The sequence below is a fragment of the Vulpes vulpes genome, chromosome X (genome assembly GCF_048418805.1).
Source record: "Vulpes vulpes isolate BD-2025 chromosome X, VulVul3, whole genome shotgun sequence".
In the NCBI taxonomy this organism is placed as follows: Eukaryota; Metazoa; Chordata; class Mammalia; order Carnivora; family Canidae; genus Vulpes; species Vulpes vulpes.
In genome coordinates, this window is record NC_132796.1 from 52,297,297 (window position 1) to 52,320,351 (window position 23,055).

Below are 23,055 nucleotides of genomic sequence, written 5' to 3' on the forward strand. Positions count from 1 at the left end.
AGAAATTAAGGAGTCAATCCCATTTACAATTGCACCCAAAAGCATAAGATACCTAGGAATAAACCTAACCAAAGAGGTTAAGGATCTATACCGTAAAAACTACAGAACACTTCTGAAAGAAATTGAGGAAGACACAAAGAGATGGAAAAATATTCCATGCTCATGGATTGGAAGAATTAATATTGTGAAAATGTCCATGTTACCCAGGGCAATTTACACGTTCAATGGAATCCCTATCAAAATACCATGGACTTTCTTCACAGAGTTGGAACAAATCATCTTAAGATTTGTGTGGAATCAGAAAAGACCCCGAATAGTCAGGGGAGTATTGAAAAAGAAAACCAGGGATCCCTGGGTGGCGCAGCGGTTTGGCGCCTGCCTTTGGCCCAGGGCGCGATCCTGGAGACCCGGGATCGAATCCCACATCGGGCTCCCGGTGCATGGAGCCTGCTTCTCCCTCTGCCTGTGTCTCTGCCTCTCTCTCTCTCTCTCTCTCTCTCTCTCTGTGACTATAAATAGATTAAAGAAAAAAAAAAAAAGAAAACCAAAACCAGGGGCATCACAATGCTGGATTTCAAGCTGTACCTCAAGACAAAGTTGTAATCATCAAGACAGTGTGGTACCGGCACAAAAACAGACACATAGATCAATGGACCAGAATAGAGAACCCAGAAATTGGCCCTCAACTCTATGGTCAACTAATTTTCGACAAAGCAGGAAAGACTATCCACTGGAAAAATGACAGTCTCTTCAAAAAACGGTGCTGGGAAAACTAGATAGCTACGTGCAGAAGAATGCAACAAGAGCATTCTGTTACACCATACACAAAGATAAACTCAAAATGGAGGAAAGAATTTTTTTTTATTTATGATAGTCATACAGAGAGAAAGAGAGAGAGGCAGAGACACAGGCAGAGGGAGAAGCAGGCTCCATGCACCGGGAGCCTGATGTGGGATTCGATCCCGGGTCTCCAGGATCGCGCCCTGGGCCAAAGGCAGGCGCCAAACCACTGCGCCACCCAGGGATCCCCGGAAAGATTTAAATGTGAGACAAGATTCCATCAAAATCCTAAAGGAGAACACAGGCAACACCCGTTTTGAACTTGGACACAGCAGCTTCTTGCAAGATACATCTTGCAAGATGAAGGCAAGGGAAACAAAAGCAAAAATGAAGTATTGGGACTTAATCAAGATTAAAAACTTCTGCACAGCAAAAGAAAAAGTCAGCAAAACTAAAAGACAACCTACAGAATGGGAGAAGATATTTGCAAATGACATATCAGATAAAGGGCTAGTATCCACAATCTATAAAGAACTTATGAGACTCAACAGCAAAGAAACAAACAACCAAATCATGAAATGGGCAAAAGACATGAACTGAAAGTTCACAAAGGAAGACATAGACATGGCCAACAAGCACACGAGAAAATGCTCCGCATCACTTGCCATCAGGGAAATACAAATCAAAACCACAATGAGATACCACCTCACTCCAGTGAGAATGGTGAAAATTAACAAGACAGGAAACAACAAATGTTGGAGAGGATGTGGAGAAAGGGGAACCCTCTTGCACTGTTGGTAGGAATGTGAACTGGTACAGCTACTCTGGAAAAGTGTGGAGGTTCCTCAAAAAGTTAAAAATAGAGCTACCCTATGACCCAGCAATTGCACTACTGGGTACTTACCCCAAAGATACAGATGCAGTGAAACACTGGGACATCTTCATTCCAATGTTTATAAGAGCAATGTCCACAACAGCCACACTGTGGAAGGAGCCTCGTTGACCTTCAACAGATGAATGGATCAAGAAGATGTGGTACATATATATATACAATGGAATATTACTCAGCCATTAGAAAGGATGAATGCCCACCATTTGCTTTGATGTGGATGGAACTGGAAGGTATTCTGCTGAGTGAAACAAGTCAATTGGAGAAGGACAATCATTATATGGTTTCACTCATACAGGGAATATAAGAAATAGTGAAAGGGATTATAGCGGAAAGTAGGGAAAATGAGTGGGAAAAATTAGAGAGGGTGAGAAAACATGAGAGACTCCTATCTCTGGGAAACTAACAATGGGTAGTCGAAGGGGACGTGGGCGGTGGGATGGGGTGACTGGGTGACAGACATTAAGGGGCGCACTTGACGGGATGAGCACTCAGTGTTGTACTATATAAATATATATATTATATATATTATATATTATATATATATATTTAAGAAATATATATACCTGAATGTAACAATTAAAAATATAAAACTGTTAGAAGAAACATAGGGGTGAATCTTAATGATCTTTGATTAGGCAATAGTCTTAAACACTGACATTAAAAGCATAAGGAACAACAACAAAATAAATAAAATGAGCATCACTAAAATTAAAAATGTGCTTCATAGGACACTGGTAAGAAAGGGAAAAGACAACCCACATAATGAAAGAATAAATTGCAAATTATTATCTGAGAAGAGTCTACTACCTAGAATATAAAACAACTATTAGAACTGAAGACAACAAAGAACCCTATTAAAAATGGTCAAAAAATCTGAACATTTTCCAAAGAATATATATAAATGGCAAATAAGTACATATCTTTTGTTATTAGTCAGATATCATCAGTTTTGGAAAAATGCAAATAAAAACTACAATAAGATAGCACTTCATACACACTAGCATGGCCATAATCCAAAGGACATAATAGTAAGTGGTGCCAAGGAGGTGGAGAAAGTAGAACCCCTGTCCAGTGCTGGTGGGAATGTAAAATGGTATAGCTCCTTTGGAAAATACTCTGGTAGTTCCTCAAAAGATTAAGCACACAGTTCTCATAAAACCTAGCAATTCCACTCCTAGCTATATACTCAAGGGAAAATAAAACAGAAATCTATACAAAACTTGTACATGAATGTTCATCACAGCATTATTTGTAACAGCTGAAAATTGGAAAAACTCAATATCCATCAATGTATGAATGGATAAACAAAATATGGTATATTCATACAATGGAATATCATTCAGGCATCAATGGGAATGGAGTACTGATCCAAACCACAACATGAAGAACATATTAAGCATTATTGAAAAATTACAAAGGGAGCCAGTCAGAAAAGACTAAGACATATGATAATATTTATATGAAATATCCAGAATAGGGAAATCAATAAAGACACAAAACGTATTAGTGTTTGCCCAGGGCTGCTGGTTGGGATAGGGAGTGATGGCTAATAGGTAAGGGATATCTTTTTAGAGTGATGAAAATATTTTAAAATTATATTGTATTAAAAAATTATATTGTATTGATAGCTTCACAAACCTAAATATTCTAAAAACCATTAAAGTCTACTTACTGGGTGAATCATAAGGTATGCTAATTATACCTCAATAAGTCTGTTAAAAAATCATCTACAATAGAGGTCAAGATACTTTTGCATAAAAGGACAAGCAGTAAATGTTTTAGGCTTTGCTAGCCACACAAACTATCTTTCACATATTTTTCTTTATTTTCATTTACAACCTTTTACAAATGTAAAAACCATTCTTAGCACTCAGGTTGTAGAAACACAGGATATCAGTCTGATTGGTCCAGTCAACAGTAGTTTGTGCAACCCATTTCAGGAAAGAGATGTAGTTCCTCAATAAATTATAATGGCTGTATATTTTTTTCTAAGATTTGTTCATTTATTAGAGAAAGAGAGTGCATGCAAGGGGGGACAGGGGGAGATAATCCTCAAGTAGACTCCCTGCTGAGTGTGGAGCTCTATCCCACAAATCTGAGATCATGACCTCAGCTGAAATTAAGAGTTAGACACTTAATTGGCTGGCTGGGATAGAAACTGGAGGGCACTATGCTACTCCTGGAAAGAAGACAGGGGTAAGACAGCATGGAAATAGAGATCTGAAGAATGCCTGGGGCACATAGCGGGAGATTATTCCTTTGGGCCTCTCTGGGAAGAAAAGACCTGACTGTGCCATTTCCTTCCCCAGCCCCTCAGCATAGACACAGAATGACTTGAGGGAAGCAGCTCAGCATGGACACTGGCTGCCTAACTTGTTTATACAAAACCGTACCACCCTCTGCTGTGGTGGGACTGCCCTTCTCAGTCAAGCTTGCTTCAGTCCCAGCATGGCAAGTCCCTCTCCCAGAAGACCAACAGAGGTTCCTGCTCACACCATATCTCCCATCCAGAGGGTTCTGCAGGGCCTCTGTTCTGGTGCAGTTGGTGTCAGGTGTCATTTCACAAGAAAACTGGAGCACACCTAGTTAAAACTTGCCACATACAGGCCAGGGACCAAACGCTGCCCACAGCAGGCAAGGAAAACCTCTGCAGATGACTAGCCTGAAAGGTAGAGCAGCCAAAACATAATATCAGAGTGCACAAAGCACACACCAGAGACAGTCTGTGAAGCACCATGTCCTGTGCATGACATGACCTCTTATTCATAAGGACATTACTTTCAGGAGCAGGAGACATACTTGGCTTTTCTAACACAGAGAAGAAAGCAGAGATTTAGACAATATTCTGACATGGAGGAATTTATCCAAATGAAAAAACAAGATAAAGCCACAGCCATAGATCTAAGTGAAATAGATGTAAGTAACACGTCTGATAGAGAATGATTTTATTTATTCATTTATTTTACAGAGAGGGAGAAAGAGAAACAGTGGGGTGGGTGAGGTAGAGGGAAAAATAAAATCTCAAGCAGACTCCCTTCTAAGCCCAAAGCCTGACACGAGACTCAATCTCATAATCCCAAGATCATGACCTGAGCTGAAATCAAGAGTCAATTGCTTAACTGACTGAGCCACCTAGATGACCCTCATCGAGAATTTATTTATAAAATATTTTATTTATTTATGAGAGAGGGAGAGAGAGAGAGAGAGAGAGGCAGAGACACAGGTAGAGGGAGAAGCAGGCTCCATGCAGGGAGCCTGACATGGGACTCAATCCTGGGTCTCCAGGATTAGGCCCTGGGCTGAAGGTGGCACTAAACCGCTGAGCCACCCGGGCTGCCCTCTTACAGATAATTTAAAGCAACAATCATAAGGACACTCACTGGGCTTGAGAGAAGAATAAAAGACAACAGTGAGATCCTTACCACAATGATAAAGAGATAAAAAAGAATCAAAGATAAAGAGTAAAATAAACAAGACTGAAAACAGGCTTGATGCAATGAACAAAAACTTGGAAGAAGCAGAGGAATGAATTAGTGACCTAGCAGATAAAATAATAGAAAATAATGATGCTGAACAAAAGAGACGAAGAATTATGTAACATGAGAATAGACTTAGGGAACTCAGTGACTCCATGAAATCTAATAACATTCATATTATAGGAGTACCAGAAAAAGAGAAAAGTGGGCAGATAATTTATTTCAAGAAACAATAACAGAAAACTTCCCTAATCTGAGGAAGGAAACAAACATCGAGATCTAGGAGGCACAGAGAACTCCTATCAAAATCAACAAAAGCAGACCAACACCAAGACTGTTGTAATTAAATTGGAAAAAAATGGTGATAAAGAAAAAATCTTAAAAGCAGGAAGACAAAAGAAGCCCTTAATTTACAAGGCAAAACCCATAAGGCTAGCTGGAGATTTTTCAACAGAAACTTGGCAAGTCAGAAAAGAGTGGCATGATGTATTCAATATGCTGAATGGGAAAAATCTGCAACTAAGAATACTGTATCCAGAAAGGCTATCATTCAGAATAGGAAAGGTAAAGAGTTTCCCAGACAAACAAAAACTAAAAAAGTTTGTGACCACTAAATCAGCCCTGCAAGGGCAGCCCTGGTGGCTCAGCAGTTTGGTGCCGCCTTCAGCCTGGGGCGTGATCCTGGAGACCCCAGATCGAGTCCCATATCAGGCTCCCTGCATGGAGCCTGCTTCTCCTTCTGCCTGTGTCTCTGCCTCTCTCTCCTTCTGTGTCTCTCATGAATAAATAAATAAATAAATAAATAAATAAATAAATAATCTTAAAAAAATAAATCAGCCCTGCAAGAAATATTAAATAGGACTCTTTCCATGCAAAGGAGAAACTAAAAGTGACAAAGACAAGAAAGGGTTAGAGAAAATCTCCAGGAACAATGATAAAACAAGTAATAAAATAGCACTAAATACTTATTATCTCTCAAGAATTACTTTGTAAATGGACTAAATGCTCCAATCAAAAACACAGGGTATCAGAATGGATTAAAAAATAAGACACGCCATTTATATGCTGTCAATAAGAGACTCATTTTAGACCTAAAGATACTTGCAGATTGAAAGTAAGAGGGTGAAGAAACATTTATCATGCAAATGGATGTCAAGAGAAAATCAGAGTAGTAATACTTACATTGTACAAACTGGACTTTTTTGTTCTTGTATTGTTTTTATCCTGCTTTGGTATCAAGGTAATACTGGTCTCACAGAATAATTTTGAATGTGTCCCTCTATTTTATTTTAAGACTTTGATAACAACTGTCATTAATTATTTTTTTAAGGTCTCGTAGAATTTGCCAATGAAATCATGTAGTCTGGTGCTTTTCTATGTTGGGAGATTTTTGATTCCTAATTCAATGTTTACTCTTGTTATTAGTATAAGAAGATTTCCTATGTCTTGGATTAAAGATTCATGATTCAATCTTGGTAACTTGTGTGTTTTTAGGAATTGTCTGATTTTATTTTTCAAAGTCATCTGATTTGTATATACTTATTTATAGTAATCTGTTATCACACTATGTATTTCGGTGGTTGTATGTTGTATCATTTTCTCTTCCCTTTCCCAGTTTGGTTTTTTAGCTTCTCTCTTTTCTTAGTTAATGTAGTTAAAATATTGCGATTTTTTTTTTAAAAAAAACTGGGCACTATTTTCAATGTTATGTTATTGTTTATCTTAGTCTCTATTTATTTCTGATTTTTCTTTGTTATTTCCTTCCTGTACTAAACTTCTGCTAAATTTCTTCTTCATCTAGTTCCTTGTGGTGTAATATTGTTTATTCAAACATTTTCTTAATGCAAATATTTACAGCATAAATTTCTCTCTAAAATCCACTTTTAAAATAAAAAATAAAATAAAATCCACTTTTGCTACACTCCATAGGTTTTGGAATACTGTGTTTTTTTAGTATTTGTTTTAAGACATATTTTGTTTTTTAATATATTTCAGTTAAATTCAATTTCCAACATATAGTATAATACCCAGTGCTCATCTCATCATGTGCCCTCCTTAATGTCTGTTACCCGGTTGCCCCATCCCCCCACCCAAGACATATTTTGATTTGCTATTTGATTTCTTATTTGTTGCCTTGCTTGTGCAGTAGTGTGTTAATATTTACATTTTTAAAAAGTGAGGAAAAAATGAAACAACAAAACATATACAAGATTTGTGGGACAATATCATATAGTCTACTATATGTGTAATTTGAATCCTAGGAGGATAAGAGAGATATCTGGGACAGAAAAAAATGTTTGAAGAGACAGTCAAGAATTTTTCAAAGTTAATCAAACACATCAAACCATAGATGCAAAAAACTCAAGAGAATGACAAGGGTTTTTTTTTTTTTTAAAAATTTAACCTAGATACACTATATTCAAACTGCTACAAAACAAAGATAAAAAGAAAGTCTTATAGACAGTCAATGGGGAAAAAAAGATACCTGTATATAGAACAAAGACAAGGCTAACAGACTCCTCAGCAATTGTGCAAGCCCAACAACAGTGGAGTGACATCTTTAAAGTGGTAAAATTAAAAAGAACTGATGGCTCTAAATTCTATACACAGCAAAATTATGTTTGAAAAATAAAGGAAAAATGCTTTTTCAGAAGACGATTGGGGAAATTCAATAGATCTACACTACAAAAAATGTCAAAGTTCTTGAAGCAGAAGGAATGGGATATCAGACAGTAATCTAGATCACAAAGAAATGAAGATTCAAGGAAGCCCTTAAAATGTACATAAATATAAAGAGCATTTTACTTCTATTTAATAGCTCTTAAAAGAAATAGATGGCCTAATCAAAAATAAGAATAATATATTGAGAGTTTATAACATATGTAAAAGCAAAATGTGTAATAACAATAGTACAAAAGATGGGAGGGAAAATTGAAAGCATATTAGTGTAAGATTCTTATACAACATGTGTTAGTTATAGTATGCTTTAATATGTTCTCACTTTTGGTTGAACTTAAGTACATATTTCATTTGTACCTGAAATAAATAAACTTGTTTATACATGTAAGGAGTTGAAAAAAATAGAGAAATACCATATGATCCAGTAATTCTACCACTGGGTATTTACCAAAGAAAACAAAAACACTAATTCAAAAAGATCTATGCATCCTTATGTTTATTGTTGTATTATTTTATAATAGTCAAGATACAGAAGCAACCCAGTGTCCACTGGTAAATAAATGGATAAGAAGATGTGGTGTACACACACACACACACACACACACACACACACACACACAAATGGTATATTACAACTGTTATATATATTTTAAAGCATTCCTCAGTTCTGCCTAACTCATACTCAGGAGAGTAGAGACAATGTTGATAAGACTATACATTCTATCTACTTATTTGGAAATACTCTAATTTATGGGCATTTAGAGAACAAGGAGCAGATAAATAGAACGGGATTCAACAAGTCTTCTTTAGGCAGAACACCATGGTTTAATTTACAGGGACCAGAATTAGATGGTGAAAGGCAAAAGTGAATCTTCAATTTTCTGAATAGATATTCTTTCAAAAGCAAAGAAGATTATAGAAGGGTTACTGGGTTAGAGTTCTTAGAGACCATTAACATTTGCAAGAGGAAGAACACACGCAAAAAAGAACAGCTGTTGGAAACAAACAAAACAGTTAAGGACTGTACTTGTGAAATTTCCCTCACATCAATTTGATTTCTATTCATTAAAATACAAAATTTAATAAAGTCAGAACTATCCATTTTTAAGGGAAAAACTTTTTTTAAGAAAGGTTTATTTATTTATTTGAGAGAGAGAGAGAATGTGCAAGTGGGGGGAGGAGTGGAGGGACAGGGAGACAGGGAGAGAATCTCAAGCAGACTCCCCACTGAGCACGGAGTCTGATGCATGGCTTGATCTCAAAACCCTGAGATCATGACCTAAGCCAAAAGCAAGAGTGGGATGCTCAACCTACTGAGTCACCCAGGTGCCCCTAATGGAAAAACTTTTAAAAGGTTAAAAGCACTATACAAAAACTAGATGTTATTACTTTTTTTTATTACCCTTTTTAAGTAAAGCAAAGGACTCTATTGAGAATAATATTACATTTACCCATACTTTTAAGAAGCAAAATGATTCTTTTTGGTTTTGTTCTGGGACACATAGATTCTTTTCTCATATTCTTTTAAAATGGAAAGATTTCTAAAAAGAGGTCCCTTTACTCCTCAAGGTTAAGGATTTTGTCTTCTTTATCTCCAGTACCTGGCAGAGTACTTGATACTCAAATGTTTTTTGAGTTGAAGTCAACAAGGGAACAGAAAGGAAGGGAAATATGTTGGCAGAGAACTGGTGACAGTTTGTTCCAGATCTGAAGAATCATATGAAAGAAGCAATTAACAGAAGGAAGGAAATAAACAGCAAGATGGATTTTATACCATTTGGAAAGAAAAGCTGGCAAGTATGGGAGATTGGGAAGTTTTCTTTGTCTAGGTAAGAAAGAAAAAGCAGAGAGATCCAGATTTTAAAATCATACCAAAAATGCTAGTGGTACAACTTAGAGACAATTTTCTTTATTTGGAAGAAAGGCAGTAAAAAACTTACTCTGGTCTATGAGAGACTGAGATGTTGATGTTGGCTTTTTCTAAAAGGGTAAGGTTTACAAAGCTAAGAGTGGAATTCAGGCAAAGGTAGGAATTTTGTCTTCTTGTTAAAACTGAGTTACTGATAAAATATTTAAGGGTCAAAGAAAGCAAATGTAATGAGAGTGAAGAAAAACAATCCAATGATCAAATGGCTATCGAAGCTGTGGAGGTAGATGAATTCTTTGTTAGAGAATATGTGAAAGGAAACAAAAATAGAGAAAACTGTTTCTTGTGGGCCACATATGATTGTATGGAGATGATGAAGAATATCTAAAAACAGATTTGCAAAGAGTAGTCCATGGGAAGAGGCATTTTAAAAGAAGAGGTTTAGCCAAATGTGACCCTTCCTTAGGAAGGAATGAACCATTACAAACCTTTGAAATCAAGATGCTGCTGGAAAAGATGAAAGGATTCTTTAAAGAAAATCAGAAAGAACTGCATCAGGGAAGGCAAACACACCAAATAACACACTAAACTCTTTCTTGTATATTCTATGAAGGTGCACATTACCTTTTCAAAAGCCGTTGAAGCTTTTCTCCCTTGCTCTAGATCAACTGCAGCTGCCATAAGTAAACATGTTTTCTGTGCAATCAGAATTACTTGATCAGAAGGACAAAACTGGGACAGCTGATAAGAAATAACCAGAACATCAATGAATACTGTGAGAATTCTGCCAGGTGAACAGAAACAATCAGAATGAAAATCAGCAACATCCTGTCTGAATGGAAAAATTCAGCTGGAAAAACACATCTCACCTTAAAAACAATATAGACTATAACCCTGATTTATGGTTTTAATTTTATATTACTTTCCATTGTTTTTAAGACCTTTCTAGAGATAAAAAGCTCCATTTCTTCACAATTTTCCTATCTTCCCAGTGATAGGTACTGCCATTTAGCCCTGTATTTCTGTCTAGTGATTTACTTCTTGCTTTATGTTGTAATTTGTAAGTGATTTTTTCCCCTGGCAAATACATTTCCCCTTTGTATTGAAGACAGCTGAAATTAGCACATATATTGTCCTGGTTGAAAGAGACAATGTCAAATCTTGACAGGCATTAGGCATAACCTCATCATTAAACCTTGTCCTCTAACTTTAGAAAAAACTCCCAGCTTTTACTACAATAAACCTCTAGGTTACTTGGGATTCTTACATAGAACCCTATTAGTGCTATCACAAATGTTCAAACTAAAATTAATTTATTTCACCTAATTTAAATGGCAAGTATACCTAAACTTTCAAAGACTATTTCTCAATCTCCCAAAACGTTTAGTGATCATAATCATTACTGTCATTGAATTAACAGCATTTCAAAACACTCAATCTCTCTAGGTCTAAGGTTACTAGTATATAAAATGAGGGAGTTATGCCAGATCATTTCTGTAGTTCTTTCCAGTTCTAAAACTCTTAACATTTAATCGATCTCAACGTATCACATGGTGTACTCCTGAATGTGTAAGAGAGATATTCTTAGTCTCTCTCTTCTTTTATTCTCTCATCAATATTGTTTCCTTTCTGGCATTTAATCTCTAACTTGAAGGCTAATGACTATTTTAAAATGCTTATAATTGCCAATTAAGCTTAGAAAATCTTACACACAGAACTAGCTCTAGGAGAAATTATAAGTTAGGCCCAAAATTCTTAGCATTCTTTTCACATCCTCATGTCCCCAAATACCTATTCTATACTTCTATATATCTATAAACCTTCCTAACGTTTTATTAGTTGATAACTTAAGAGTATTCCTCTCCTAAAATGAGAGTTGTATTTTGATATAGGACTCTGGGAGACTGAATTCTTTAAAAAAAATCTCTTATTGTAGAACTTTAGGCTCCCTGATGGTTGTTTGTGATACTGTGGTATGGGGAGAACTGCCTCATATTTGCACATTATATCCTATAGAGATCAAATACTCCTTAGGTGATTCCTGCTTACACATGTATTCTAAAAGTTCCTAGATTAAAAGCTAATACCACTTTATATTTAGCCCTTGACCATAGCCACAGTGGTCATATTTTTGTTGTGGTCTATTTATGAGATACTTACTAAAAGAGACCCACCTTATAAGAAAGGATGAAAAATTCTCTCATTGTCACCAGGTCTTTGCCACATTGCACAGCCAAGTTCCAAGCTGAAAGTTAATATTAAATAATATAATTATAAAAATCTGTCTAATTTGTACCATTATAATCTTCACTACCTGCATGTTTAATATTAATATACTAATGAGGAGTTTCTTGGGTTGAAAAAGCTAACTTTAGATATTTAGAGAATTTTATTCCAGATAAATTTAGAGACTTTTATCACTCCCAATCTTCGAATCTTTCTTTTTAAAGATTTATTTATTTATTTATTCATGAGAGAGAGAGAGAGAGAGAGAGAGGCAGAGACACAGGCAGAGGGAAAAGCAGGCTCCATGCCGGGAGCCCGATGCAGGACTCGATCCCGGGACTCCAGGATCACGCCCTGGGCCAAAGGCAGGCACCAAACCACTGAGCCACCCAGGGATCCCCCCAATCTTCAAATCTTGCCAATAACTAATGGAAGTAGTGCTGCACTTTTTATAAAAACTGAGGACATACCATACGTTCTTAGTTGGTATAGTATAGATCCATCTAAAAAATAAGGGCCACCACGGAGCTTACCACTAGAATTCATAAAAGTATGTTAAAATTCAGCAAAGAGGTGGGGATCTAAGATGGTAGCTTGCCTACTCCTTTGAACACAGCTAAATAACTATCAAATGATTCCAAATACCCAAGAAATTGACCCGAGGACTGACAGAACAAACTGCACAACCAGAGGGAAAAAAGAGTCTACGCTGAGGAAGGCAGGAAGTGTGGAAATGTGGTTTTGGGGAGAAACAGGCAGTGGATACTGTGGAGGGGAGGGAGCCCTGGTGGTTGAGAAAAGTGAGAGACAGTGGTGTGCACAGAGATACGCACAAGGAGAACATGTCCCCAAAGCCAATGGCTGGGGAAATGAGAGGGGCTGATTTTTGTGAGTCTTTGCCACCACCAAGGCTGAAAGACTGGAGTTTTAGAGGTCCATGGGCATGGCTGGGATAGAGCTATGAGGGCGCTACCCTATTCCTGGAGAGAAGGCAGGCAAGCATCCCTGGAGGCGGACAGGGCAATCTGAAGATTCCCTCTGGCACCTGGGGAGAGACTGTTGCTTTTCTTGGAGCATATCTGTGAAAGGTGTCATTCTAAAAGTTGCTTCTCCAGGGACAAGAGTGAGCCAGCAGGCGCCATTTCCCTCCCCTGCCCCTCAGCACAGGCACAGAGATACCTGCTGAGGGCGGCTACCCAGGACACTGGCTGTTTAGCCGGCTCTGCTCCAAATCACACATTCTTGTACTCTGGAGCAGCTGCCATTCTGGGTCAAACCTGCATCAGCCCCAGCATAGGGAGATCCTCCTCCAGAAGACAAAAGCAGATCCCTGCCACACCAGGTCGCTAAAGTTTGAAGTTTTAATAGTAAGCAGACTTGGCTAGGATAAAGCCCTAAGTGCACTGCACTGCTTCAGGCAGGCAAGGAACCTGGAGGCTGACAGAGTGAAAAAAGCAATCAGAAAAATGGCTAGGATGTAGGGAAATTATTCACTCTTCTGGGAGTGATTCCCTCAAAACAGCCAGCAGGGAGACCCCACTCCAGGGGAAAAGGAGCTGGCTGGTGCCATTTCTTTCCCCTGCCTCTCCGCATATTCAGTAAACAGAACAGCATCAACACTGGCTTCCTAACCTGCTAACAAGCCTGCCCCCATTGGACTCTGCTGGTACTGCCCTACTCTGGCAAGTGTGCCTCAGTCCCAGTGCAGCAGGCCCCTTCCCCAGAAGGCCAGCAGAAACCTCAGCACGAACCTCATCTACCAACCAAAAAGATTCATAAGGCTTCTTCAGTTCTAGTGGAAGTAGCATCAGGTCCCATTTAATAAGCAGACCAGAGCTTGCCTAATTAAAACTCCCCACACTCTAGCTAAGGTCCAAACACTGCCCCCTGCAGGCAAGAAATGTCTCTGCAGACAACTGACCTAAGGAATAAAGCAGCCAAAACACACCAGCAGAGTGCATGCAGCACACATCAAAGACACTCCCTGAAGTGCCCAGGCCCTGAACACTATCTGACCTCTTCTTCATACAGCCATTTCTCTCAGGAGCAGGAAACATAACAGGCATACAGAGAAGAAGGCAGAAACAGACAAAATGCCAAAATAGAGGAATTCATCTCAAAGGAAACAGTAAGAAAAGGTCATGGCCAGAGATGTAATTGAGACAGATATAAGCAATATGCCTGATGGAGAATTTAGAGAAACAATCATTAAAGATACACGCTGGGCCTGAGAAGATCATGGATGACTTCAGGGACCCTTATCCTAGAGATAAAAGAGTTAAAAACCAGTCAGAAATGAAAAGTGCAGTAACTGAGATTCAGATCCAAGTGGATATAATGACCACAAGGATAGAAGACATAAAGAAACAAATAAGTGATATAAAAACTAAAATAATAGCGAATAATGAAACTGCATAAAAGAGAAAAATAAAAGTTATGGGTCACAAGAACAGACTTAGGGAATTCAGTGACTCCATCAAATATAATACCACTCATATCATAGGAGTCCCAGAAGAAGAAGAAAGGAAAAAGGGGGCAGAAGATTTATTTGAGGAAATAATAATTGAGAACCTCCCTAATATGGGGAAAGAAACAGATATACAAATCTAGAAGACACAGAGAAGTCTCGTTAATATCAATAAAAGCAGACAAACACTAAGACATATTGTAATTAAATTGGGGAAAAAATGGTGATTAAAAAAATCCTAAAAGTATCAAGACAAAAGAAGTCCTTAACTCATAAGGGAAGACTCATAAGGTTAGTTGCGGATCTCTCCACAGAAACTTGGCAAGCCAGAAGAGAATGGCATGATCTATTCAATATGCTGAATGGGAAATATCTGCAGCCAAGAAAACTGTATCCAGCAAGGCTATAATTCAGAATAGAAGGAGAGTTAGAGTTTCCCAAACAAAAACCAAAGGAGTTTGTGACTACTAAATCAGCCCTGCAAATAATATTAAAGGGGAATCTGAGTGGGAAAGAAAGACCAAAAGTGACAATGACTAGATAGGAACAGAGGAAATCTCCAGAAACAATGACAAAACAAGGAATAAAATGACACCAAATACATACCTATCAATAATTAATGTGAATGTAAAATGGACTAAATGTTCCCATCAAAAGATATATGGTGTCAGAATGAATAAGAAAACAAGTCCCATCTATATGCTGCCTATAAGAGACTCATTTTAGACCTAAAGACACAAGGAGATTGAAAGTGAGGGGATGGAGAAACATCTATCACATAAATGGATATTTTTTAAAAACTAGAATAGCAATATGTATAACAGACAAAATGGACTTTAAAAAAGATATAACAACGGACAATGAAGGACACTATATAATAATAAAGGGAAGAATCCAGCAAGATGATATAACAATTGTTAATATTTATGTATCCTACATAGGAGCATCCAAACATATAAAACAATTAATAACAAACATAAAGGAACTCCTTGGTAATGATATAATAATAGTAGGGTACTTTAATACCCCACTTACAGCAATGGACCGACCATTTAAGGAGAAAATCAAGAAGAAAACAATGGCTTTGAATTACACACTGGACCAAATGGACTTAACAGATATATTCAGAGCATTTCATCTTAAAGCAGTAGAATACACATTCTTTTTGAGTGCATATGGGACATTCTCCAGAATAGACCACACACTAGGTCAAATCAGGCCTCAACAAGTACAAAAAGACAGATCATAACATGAATATTTTCTGACCAAAACACTGAAACTTCAAGTCAACCAGAAGAAAAAATTAAGGAGGACCACAATACATGAAGATTAAACAACATGCTACTAAAGAATAAATAGGTCAACCAGGTAATACATGGAAACAAATGAAAATGAAAACACAACAGTCCAAAAACTTTGGGACGTAGCAAAAGTGGTCCTCAGAGGGAAGGATATAGCAATATAGGCCTACCTCAAGAAGCAAGGAAAATCTCAAATAAACAGCTTAGCTTAAACCTAAATGAGCTAGAAAAAGAACAAAGAACAAATGAAGCCTAAAGCCATCAGAAGAAGGGAAATAATAAAGATTAGAGCAGAAATAAAGCATAAGGAAACTAAAAAGCCAGTAGAGCAGATCAGTGAAGGGGCATCTGGGCAGCTCAGTGGGTTGGGCTTCCGACCCTTGGTTTTGGCTCAGGTGGTGATCTCGGGGTCCTGAGATTGAGGCCTCATTGTTCCATGATTCTCTCTCTCCCTCTTCCTCTGCACCTAACCTATGCTTGCACTCTCTCTCTCTTTCTCTCAAATAAATAAATAAATCTTAAAAAAAAAGAACAGGTCAATGAAACTAGGTACTGGTTCTTTGAAAAAAGTAATAGAATTGATAAACACCTCGCTAGACTTATCAAAAAGAAAAGAGAAAGGACTCAAATAAAGAAAATCACAAATGAGAGAGGAAGAATAACCACCAACACCACAGAAATACAAACTATAAGAGAATCTTATGAGAAATTATATGCCAACAAATTGGACAACCTAGAAAAAATGGATTAATTTCTAGAAACACATAAATTACCAAAACTGAAAAAGAAATAAAAAATTAGAACAGACTGATAACTAATAAAGAAACTGAATCAGTAATTTAAAAACTCCCAACAAATAAAAATCCCAGGCCAGATGGCCACACAGGAAAATTCTACCAAACATTTAAACAAGAGTTAGTACCTATTCTTCTCAAACTACTCCAAAAAATTGAAAATGAAAACTTCAAATTCATTCTCTATGAGGCCAGCATTACCCTAATTCCAAAACCAAAGACTCTACTAAAAAAGAATACTACAGGCCAGGATCTCTGATGAACACGGATGCAATAATTCTCAACAAAATACTAGGAAATCAAATACAACAGCATATTAAAAGAATCACTTACCACAATCAAGTGGATATGTTCCTGGCCTGCAAGTATGGCTTAACTTTCCCAAGTCAATTAACATGATACACCACATTAATAAAAGAAAGGATAAGAACCATATGATCCTCTAAATAGATGCAGAAAAAGCATTTGACAAAGTATAACATCCATTCATGTTAAAAACTCTCAACAAAGTAGGGAAAGAGAACATATCTCAGTAAAGAGCATATCTGAAAAACCCACAGCTAACATCATCTTCAGTGAGGAAAAACTGAGAGCTTTTCCTCTATGGTCAGGAACAAGACAAGGATATCACCACTGTTATTTAACATAGTTCTTCAAGTCCTAGACTCAGCAATCAGACAACACAACGAAATAAAAGGCATACAAATCATTATATTGTATATGGAAAACCCAAAACACTCTACCAAAAAATTGCTAGAACTGATACGAAACATTAGTAAAATTAAAGTATACAAAATCAATGTACAGAAATCTATTGCATTACTATACACCAATAATGAAGAAGCAAAAAAGAAATCAAAGAAGTGGGGCACCTGGGTGGCTCAATGGTTGAGTGTCTGCCTTTGACCCAGGTTAGGATCCCAGGGTCCTGGGATAGAGTCTCGCATTGGATTCCCCACAGGGAGCCTGCTTCTCCCTCTGCCTATGTCTCTGCCTCTCTCTCTCTCTCATGAAAAAATAAAATCTTAAAAAAAATAAATCAAGGAATTGAACTCATTTACAATTGCACCCAAAACTATAAGATACCTAGGAATAAACGTAACCAGAGAGGTAAAAGACCTGTATCCTGAAAACTATAAAACCCTGATGAAAGAAATCAAAGATGACACAAAGAAATGGAAAGGCAGGGGCAGCCTGGGTGAATCAGCGGTTTAGCGTCTGCCTTCGGCCCAGGGCGTGATCCTGGAGTCCCCGGATCGAGTCCCACATCAGGCTCCCTGCATGGAGCCTGCTTCTCCCTCTGCCTGTGTCTCTGCCTTGCTCTCTCTCTGTGTCTCTCATGAATAAATAAATACAATCTCAAAAAAAAAGAAAAAAAAAGAAATGGAAAGGCATTTTATGCTTATGGATTGGAAGAAAAAATATTGCTAAAATGTTTATACTACCCAGACCAATCTATACATTTAATATAATCCCTATCAAAGTACCACCAGTATTTTTCCCAGAGCTATAAGAAACAAACCCAAAATCTGTAGGGAATCACTAGAGACCTCAAACAGCCAAAGCAACCTGGAAAAGGAAAACAAAGCTGGAGGCATCACAATTCAGACTTCAAGTTATATTACAAAGCTAGATCAGGACAGTATGGTACTGGCACAAAAACAGACACTTAGATCAGTGAAACAGAACAGAAGACTCAGAAATGAACCTACAACTATATGGTCAACTAATCTTTGACAAAGCAGGAAAGAATACTCAATGAAAAAAGTCTCTTCAACAAATGGTGTTGGGAAAACTAGATAGCAAAGTGCAAAAGGATGAAACTGGACCACTTTCTTATGCAATACACAAAAATAAATTCAAAATGGATTGAAGACCTAAATGTGAGACAGGAAACCAGCAAAATCCTAGAGAAGAACACAGGCATCAACCTTTTTGACATCAGCCATAAGCAACTGCTCTTTAAGTATGTCCCTGGAGGCAAGGGAAACAAAAGCAAAAATAAAACAATTGGGATTTCATAAAAATAAAAAGCTTCTGCACATCGAAGGAAACACTTGAAAGGCAATGAACGGAATGGGAGAAGATATTTGCAAATGATATATCTGATAAAGGTCTTGTATCCAAAATACATAAAGAACTTACCGAACTTAACACTCCAAAAACAAATAATCCAGCTAAAAAATGAGCAGAAGACATGGATGGACATTCTTCCAAAGAAGAGATACAGATGGGCAACAGACACATGAAAAGATACTCAACATCATGCATCATCAGGGAAATACAAATCAAAACTACAATAAGGTATCACCTCCCATCAGTCAGAATGGCTGAAATTAACAACACAGGAAAACAGCAGATGTTAGAGAGGATGTGGAGAAAGGAGAACCTTCTTACAATATTCGTGGGAATGCAAGGTGGTGTAGCCACTCTGGAAGAGAGTATGAAGGTTCATCAGAAAGTTAAAAATAGAACTGTCCTATGATCCAGCAACTGCACTACTAGATATTTACCTGAGGAATACAAAAATACTGATTCAAAGGGATACATGCACCCTGATGTTTATACCAGCCTTATCTACAATAGCCAAATTATGGAAAGAGCCCAAATGTCCAACAACTGATGAATGGATAAAGATGTGAGATACACACACACACACACACACACACACACGGATTACTACTCATTCATAAGAAGAATGAAATCTTGCCATTTGCAACAATGTGGATGAAGCTAGAGTGTATTATGCTAAGTGAAATAATTCAGTCAGAGAAAGACAAGGACCAAATGATTTCCCTCATATATAGAATTTAAGAAACAAAACAGATCAATATAGGGGGGAAAAGACGGCAAATGAAGAAACAGACTCCTAACTACAGAAAATAGACTGTGAGTTACTGGAGGAGAGGTGGGCAGGGGGATAGGTTAAATAGGTGATGTATATTAAGGAAGGCACTGGTTGTTGTGATAAGTGCTGGTTGTTGTATATAAGTGATGAATTGCTAAATTCTGCACCTGAAACGAATATTACACTATATATCCTAACTAACCAGAATTTAAATAAAAACTTGACAAGAAAAAAAGTTCATCAAAGAACAGAGTACACTAGAGTCAAAGGCTGAAGAAAATTGTTGTAAAGATTCACATCTTCCATAGAACATTGGAAGGCCCATTTGGCAACATTCAGCATAATCGTCATGTTGGAAAATGAAAGTGAAAATTCAGTAAAAGTATTGGAAAATAACTTTTCAAACTTCCAAAAGATCAAAGTCATCAAACTTCTCTATAGTTTAAGTGTGTTACTTTCAATTAGTTATATACGTTTCTTAGAAGCTAGATTTTTATGTTTATTCCATTTTGTCCTAGATTAGAGAGAGTCCCAGTAAACCAGGAAAGGATTCATGTTGAACCAGTCCGCTTTGTGACACTGCGGCTTAATTGCTCTTGATTACTTATCACTATAATAACTGCCACAACTTTTATACTTGATCTTAGCCAAAAGGCTGAGAAGCAATTACCTCACAATTTTTAAAGTGTTATTTTTTATGGAAATTAAGCCTACATAAAGTAAATTACACAACTTATAATTGGATGGCTTGGTGAATTTTCAAAGTGAATAAAAAGAATGTAACCCAATCCAGATCAAGACAGACCTTGATCATTACCAGAAACTCAGAAGAAACCCAACCACCCCTCTTCAAGTCTAACTCCCTTTAAGGGAAACCACTATCTTAAGTTCTAATATCATAAACTAATTTTGCCTTTCTTTTACCACATATAAATGGAATCAATATCTGACTTCTTTTGTTCAACATTAAATTTGTGAGATTCATCCATTTTTGTTGCATATACCTTATTTTTCATTTTTTATGTAATTATCTATGCCCAATATGGGGCCAAACTCATGACCTGGAGATCAAGAGTTGCATTTTGTACTTACTGAGCCAGCCAGGTACCCCACAGGTAGTTGATTTTTGACGAATCAAATTTAGAGGTAAGTTTTCCAGACCAAATTTAGGAGCATAGCCTTGGGGACCTGCAGTTATAAGTCATTTTATTCTTAGGCCCATTTCTAGAGAAAAAGAAAACTAGCATTTATTGAGTACCTACTATGTCCCAGGTATAGACACAGCTTTATTTAAAACCCTTACTAGCCCTTTGAAGTATGTATAATTGTTCCTCTTTTATAAATAACAAAACTGAAATTAAGTAAGTTATCCTTGTACCCATTGCTACATATAAAAGAGCCAGAATTTGGGGTGCCTGGATGGCTCAGTTGGCTGAGTGTCCGACTCTTGGTTTCAGCTCAGGTCCAGGTCTCAAGGGTCATGGGATCAGGTCCTGCATTGGGCTCTGTACTCAATACGAAGTTTGCTTGTCCCTCTCCCTCTGCTCCTCCCCCTGGTTGCTCTCTCAATCTCTCTCTCTCTTTCAAATAAATAAATACAATCTTTAAAAAAAAAGAGCCAGATTGTGAATCCACATATGTCTGATTCTACCACCCCCACATTGTTTCCCATAATCACAGAATAACCTTTTACCTATTTTTCGAAACCAATGAGCTTCATTAGCCCTTGAGTCTGAATTCAAGGCCTCTCCATTTAAAGACTGACCGAGTTTCTGGAGTGCTGCAATGAACAGAAAGATTTTATCTTGAGGTTTTTTACTTTATACTCTAGCAAAATTGTTTTTTTTTTAATTTATTTTTATTTTTTAAAAAAATTGTTAATACTGTCTTAAAAACAGTCGAATGTGAGTTTGAAATTAGAAAGTCCTTTTTCTGTGTTTATGCACAGGTACGTACCAAAAGTAATTAAAATGACAACTTTACCAAGGCTCCAAGAAGTAGATAACTCAAACTTTGGGGAACAAATACATCTTTGGAGAGATTTAAAATTTTACTTAGTAATCATTCTCTGCCTAAGGTAGAAAGATAGGATTTACATGAAAGGAAATAGAATAGAGGGCAGCCCCAGTGGCGCAGCGGTTTAGGGCCGCCTGCAGCCCAGGGTGTGATCCTGGAGACCCTGGATGGAGTCCCACGTCAGGCTCTCTGCATGGTGCCTGCTTCTCCCTCTGCCTGTGTCTCTGCCTCTCTCTTTCCCTGTGTGTGTGTCTCTATGAATAAATAAATAAAATCTAAAAAAAGGAAATAGAATAGAAACAATCATTAAAAATACTGAAATGGGGATCCCTGGGTGGCGCAGTGGTTTGGCGCCTGCCTTTGGCCCAGGGCGCGATCCTGGAGACCCGGGATCGAATCCCACATCAGGCTCCCGGCGCATGGAGCCTGCTTCTCCCTCTGCCTGTGTCTCTGCCTCTCTCTTTCTCTCTGTATGACTATCATAAATAAATAAAATTAAAAAAAAAATAAAAATAAAAATACTGAAATGGAGATTGAGAACTAGGAGAGTATAAATTGGCATAATACTGAGCTCCCACAGCAAGCACATTAAAGAACCAGGACATGCTATCATCATTACAAGACATTTATTACAGAACCACATACCTTTCTGAAAGGTAAGAATACCAACCAGCCAAGTTTAAAAGCTTTGGTTTCTAAACCACTTTGCTACATTTAACACCTTAGTGAAACGTATTTGAGGTATAAAATTGAACTATTGTAATAAATAGCATAGAGTTTCTAAGATGTTTTGGACATAAGAAAATAGGTACTTGGGTAGTGTAAATAGGAAGAGCTGTTAGGCAAAAGGGACACTGGGTAAGAAAGCACAGAGTTGGCAAAAAAATTTTGATGTGGCTAGGATGTTAGCTTGAATGATGATCCTTTTTCACCTGTTCTAGGTTAGGATCAAGTAGCAATAAGGATAGAAAGAAGGAAGAATGGAAGGAAGGAAATATCTTTAAAATAAATTGGAATAAAAAGAGCTAAAATCACATTTGGAGATGAATGTTAGTGATGACAAACTTTTCTCTGCTTGGGAATAGAGAAACTAAAGTAGATTGCTATGGCAAACATTAATAAAAGCATGAAGCTTAACTCAAACATGAAGTCTGTCTGAGTCATGTACTTGGAGAATTTAATAGAAGATAGAGGCAAGATGTAGGACTGAAAATATTTACCTGTATTCAAGCAAGTCAAAAGTCTATCCATTTCTTTCTTTCTAAAAAATAAGAAGAAAAGAGTGTTATCCTACTGTTTCAAACCTTTACTACAGGGAAGTATCAAAATGAGACCCCAAGAGAGCTAAACAAAGACAATGCAAAATTGTGGTTAATATTAGTCAAGGCTCCAACCTATCATTTCAACATTTTTCCTCAGTATAGGATACTGTTCCTCATTCCCCAGTGCTCTCACATTTTTTCTCTCTTCCCCTTTTACTCCTACTCTCAGCAAAGGATTTCAATGGCTGATAAGGTTTTATATTACAGGGTCTTTGAATCTGAGAGCAGACAGTCATTTTTGTGATTTTCAAGCTTTTTTTTTTTTTTAAAGAGGAATTAGAACCCTTGTTCCAAATAAACTTTAATGAAAATCTAATAAATTAGAAGTTTAGCTGCTCTGTTTCAATCAGTGGTGGGTAGAGGCCTAAAGCCTCACCTTCCTGAAGT

The 23,055-nt window shown here is 37.2% G+C and overlaps 1 protein-coding gene across 1 annotated transcript in view; it reads right to left on the bottom strand.

The window, feature by feature from the left end:
* TEX11 (testis expressed 11) overlaps window positions 1-23,055 on the bottom strand; it is a 319,132-nt gene that overhangs the window by 75,906 nt on the left and 220,171 nt on the right. The window contains exons 20-23 of the mRNA XM_072744060.1: window positions 22,567-22,607; window positions 21,024-21,110; window positions 11,869-11,939; window positions 10,319-10,435 (exon numbers count right to left, since the gene is read on the bottom strand). Of these exons, the coding sequence (XP_072600161.1) occupies window positions 10,319-10,435; window positions 11,869-11,939; window positions 21,024-21,110; window positions 22,567-22,607 (316 nt within the window). The remainder of the gene's footprint in view (window positions 1-10,318; window positions 10,436-11,868; window positions 11,940-21,023; window positions 21,111-22,566; window positions 22,608-23,055) is intronic.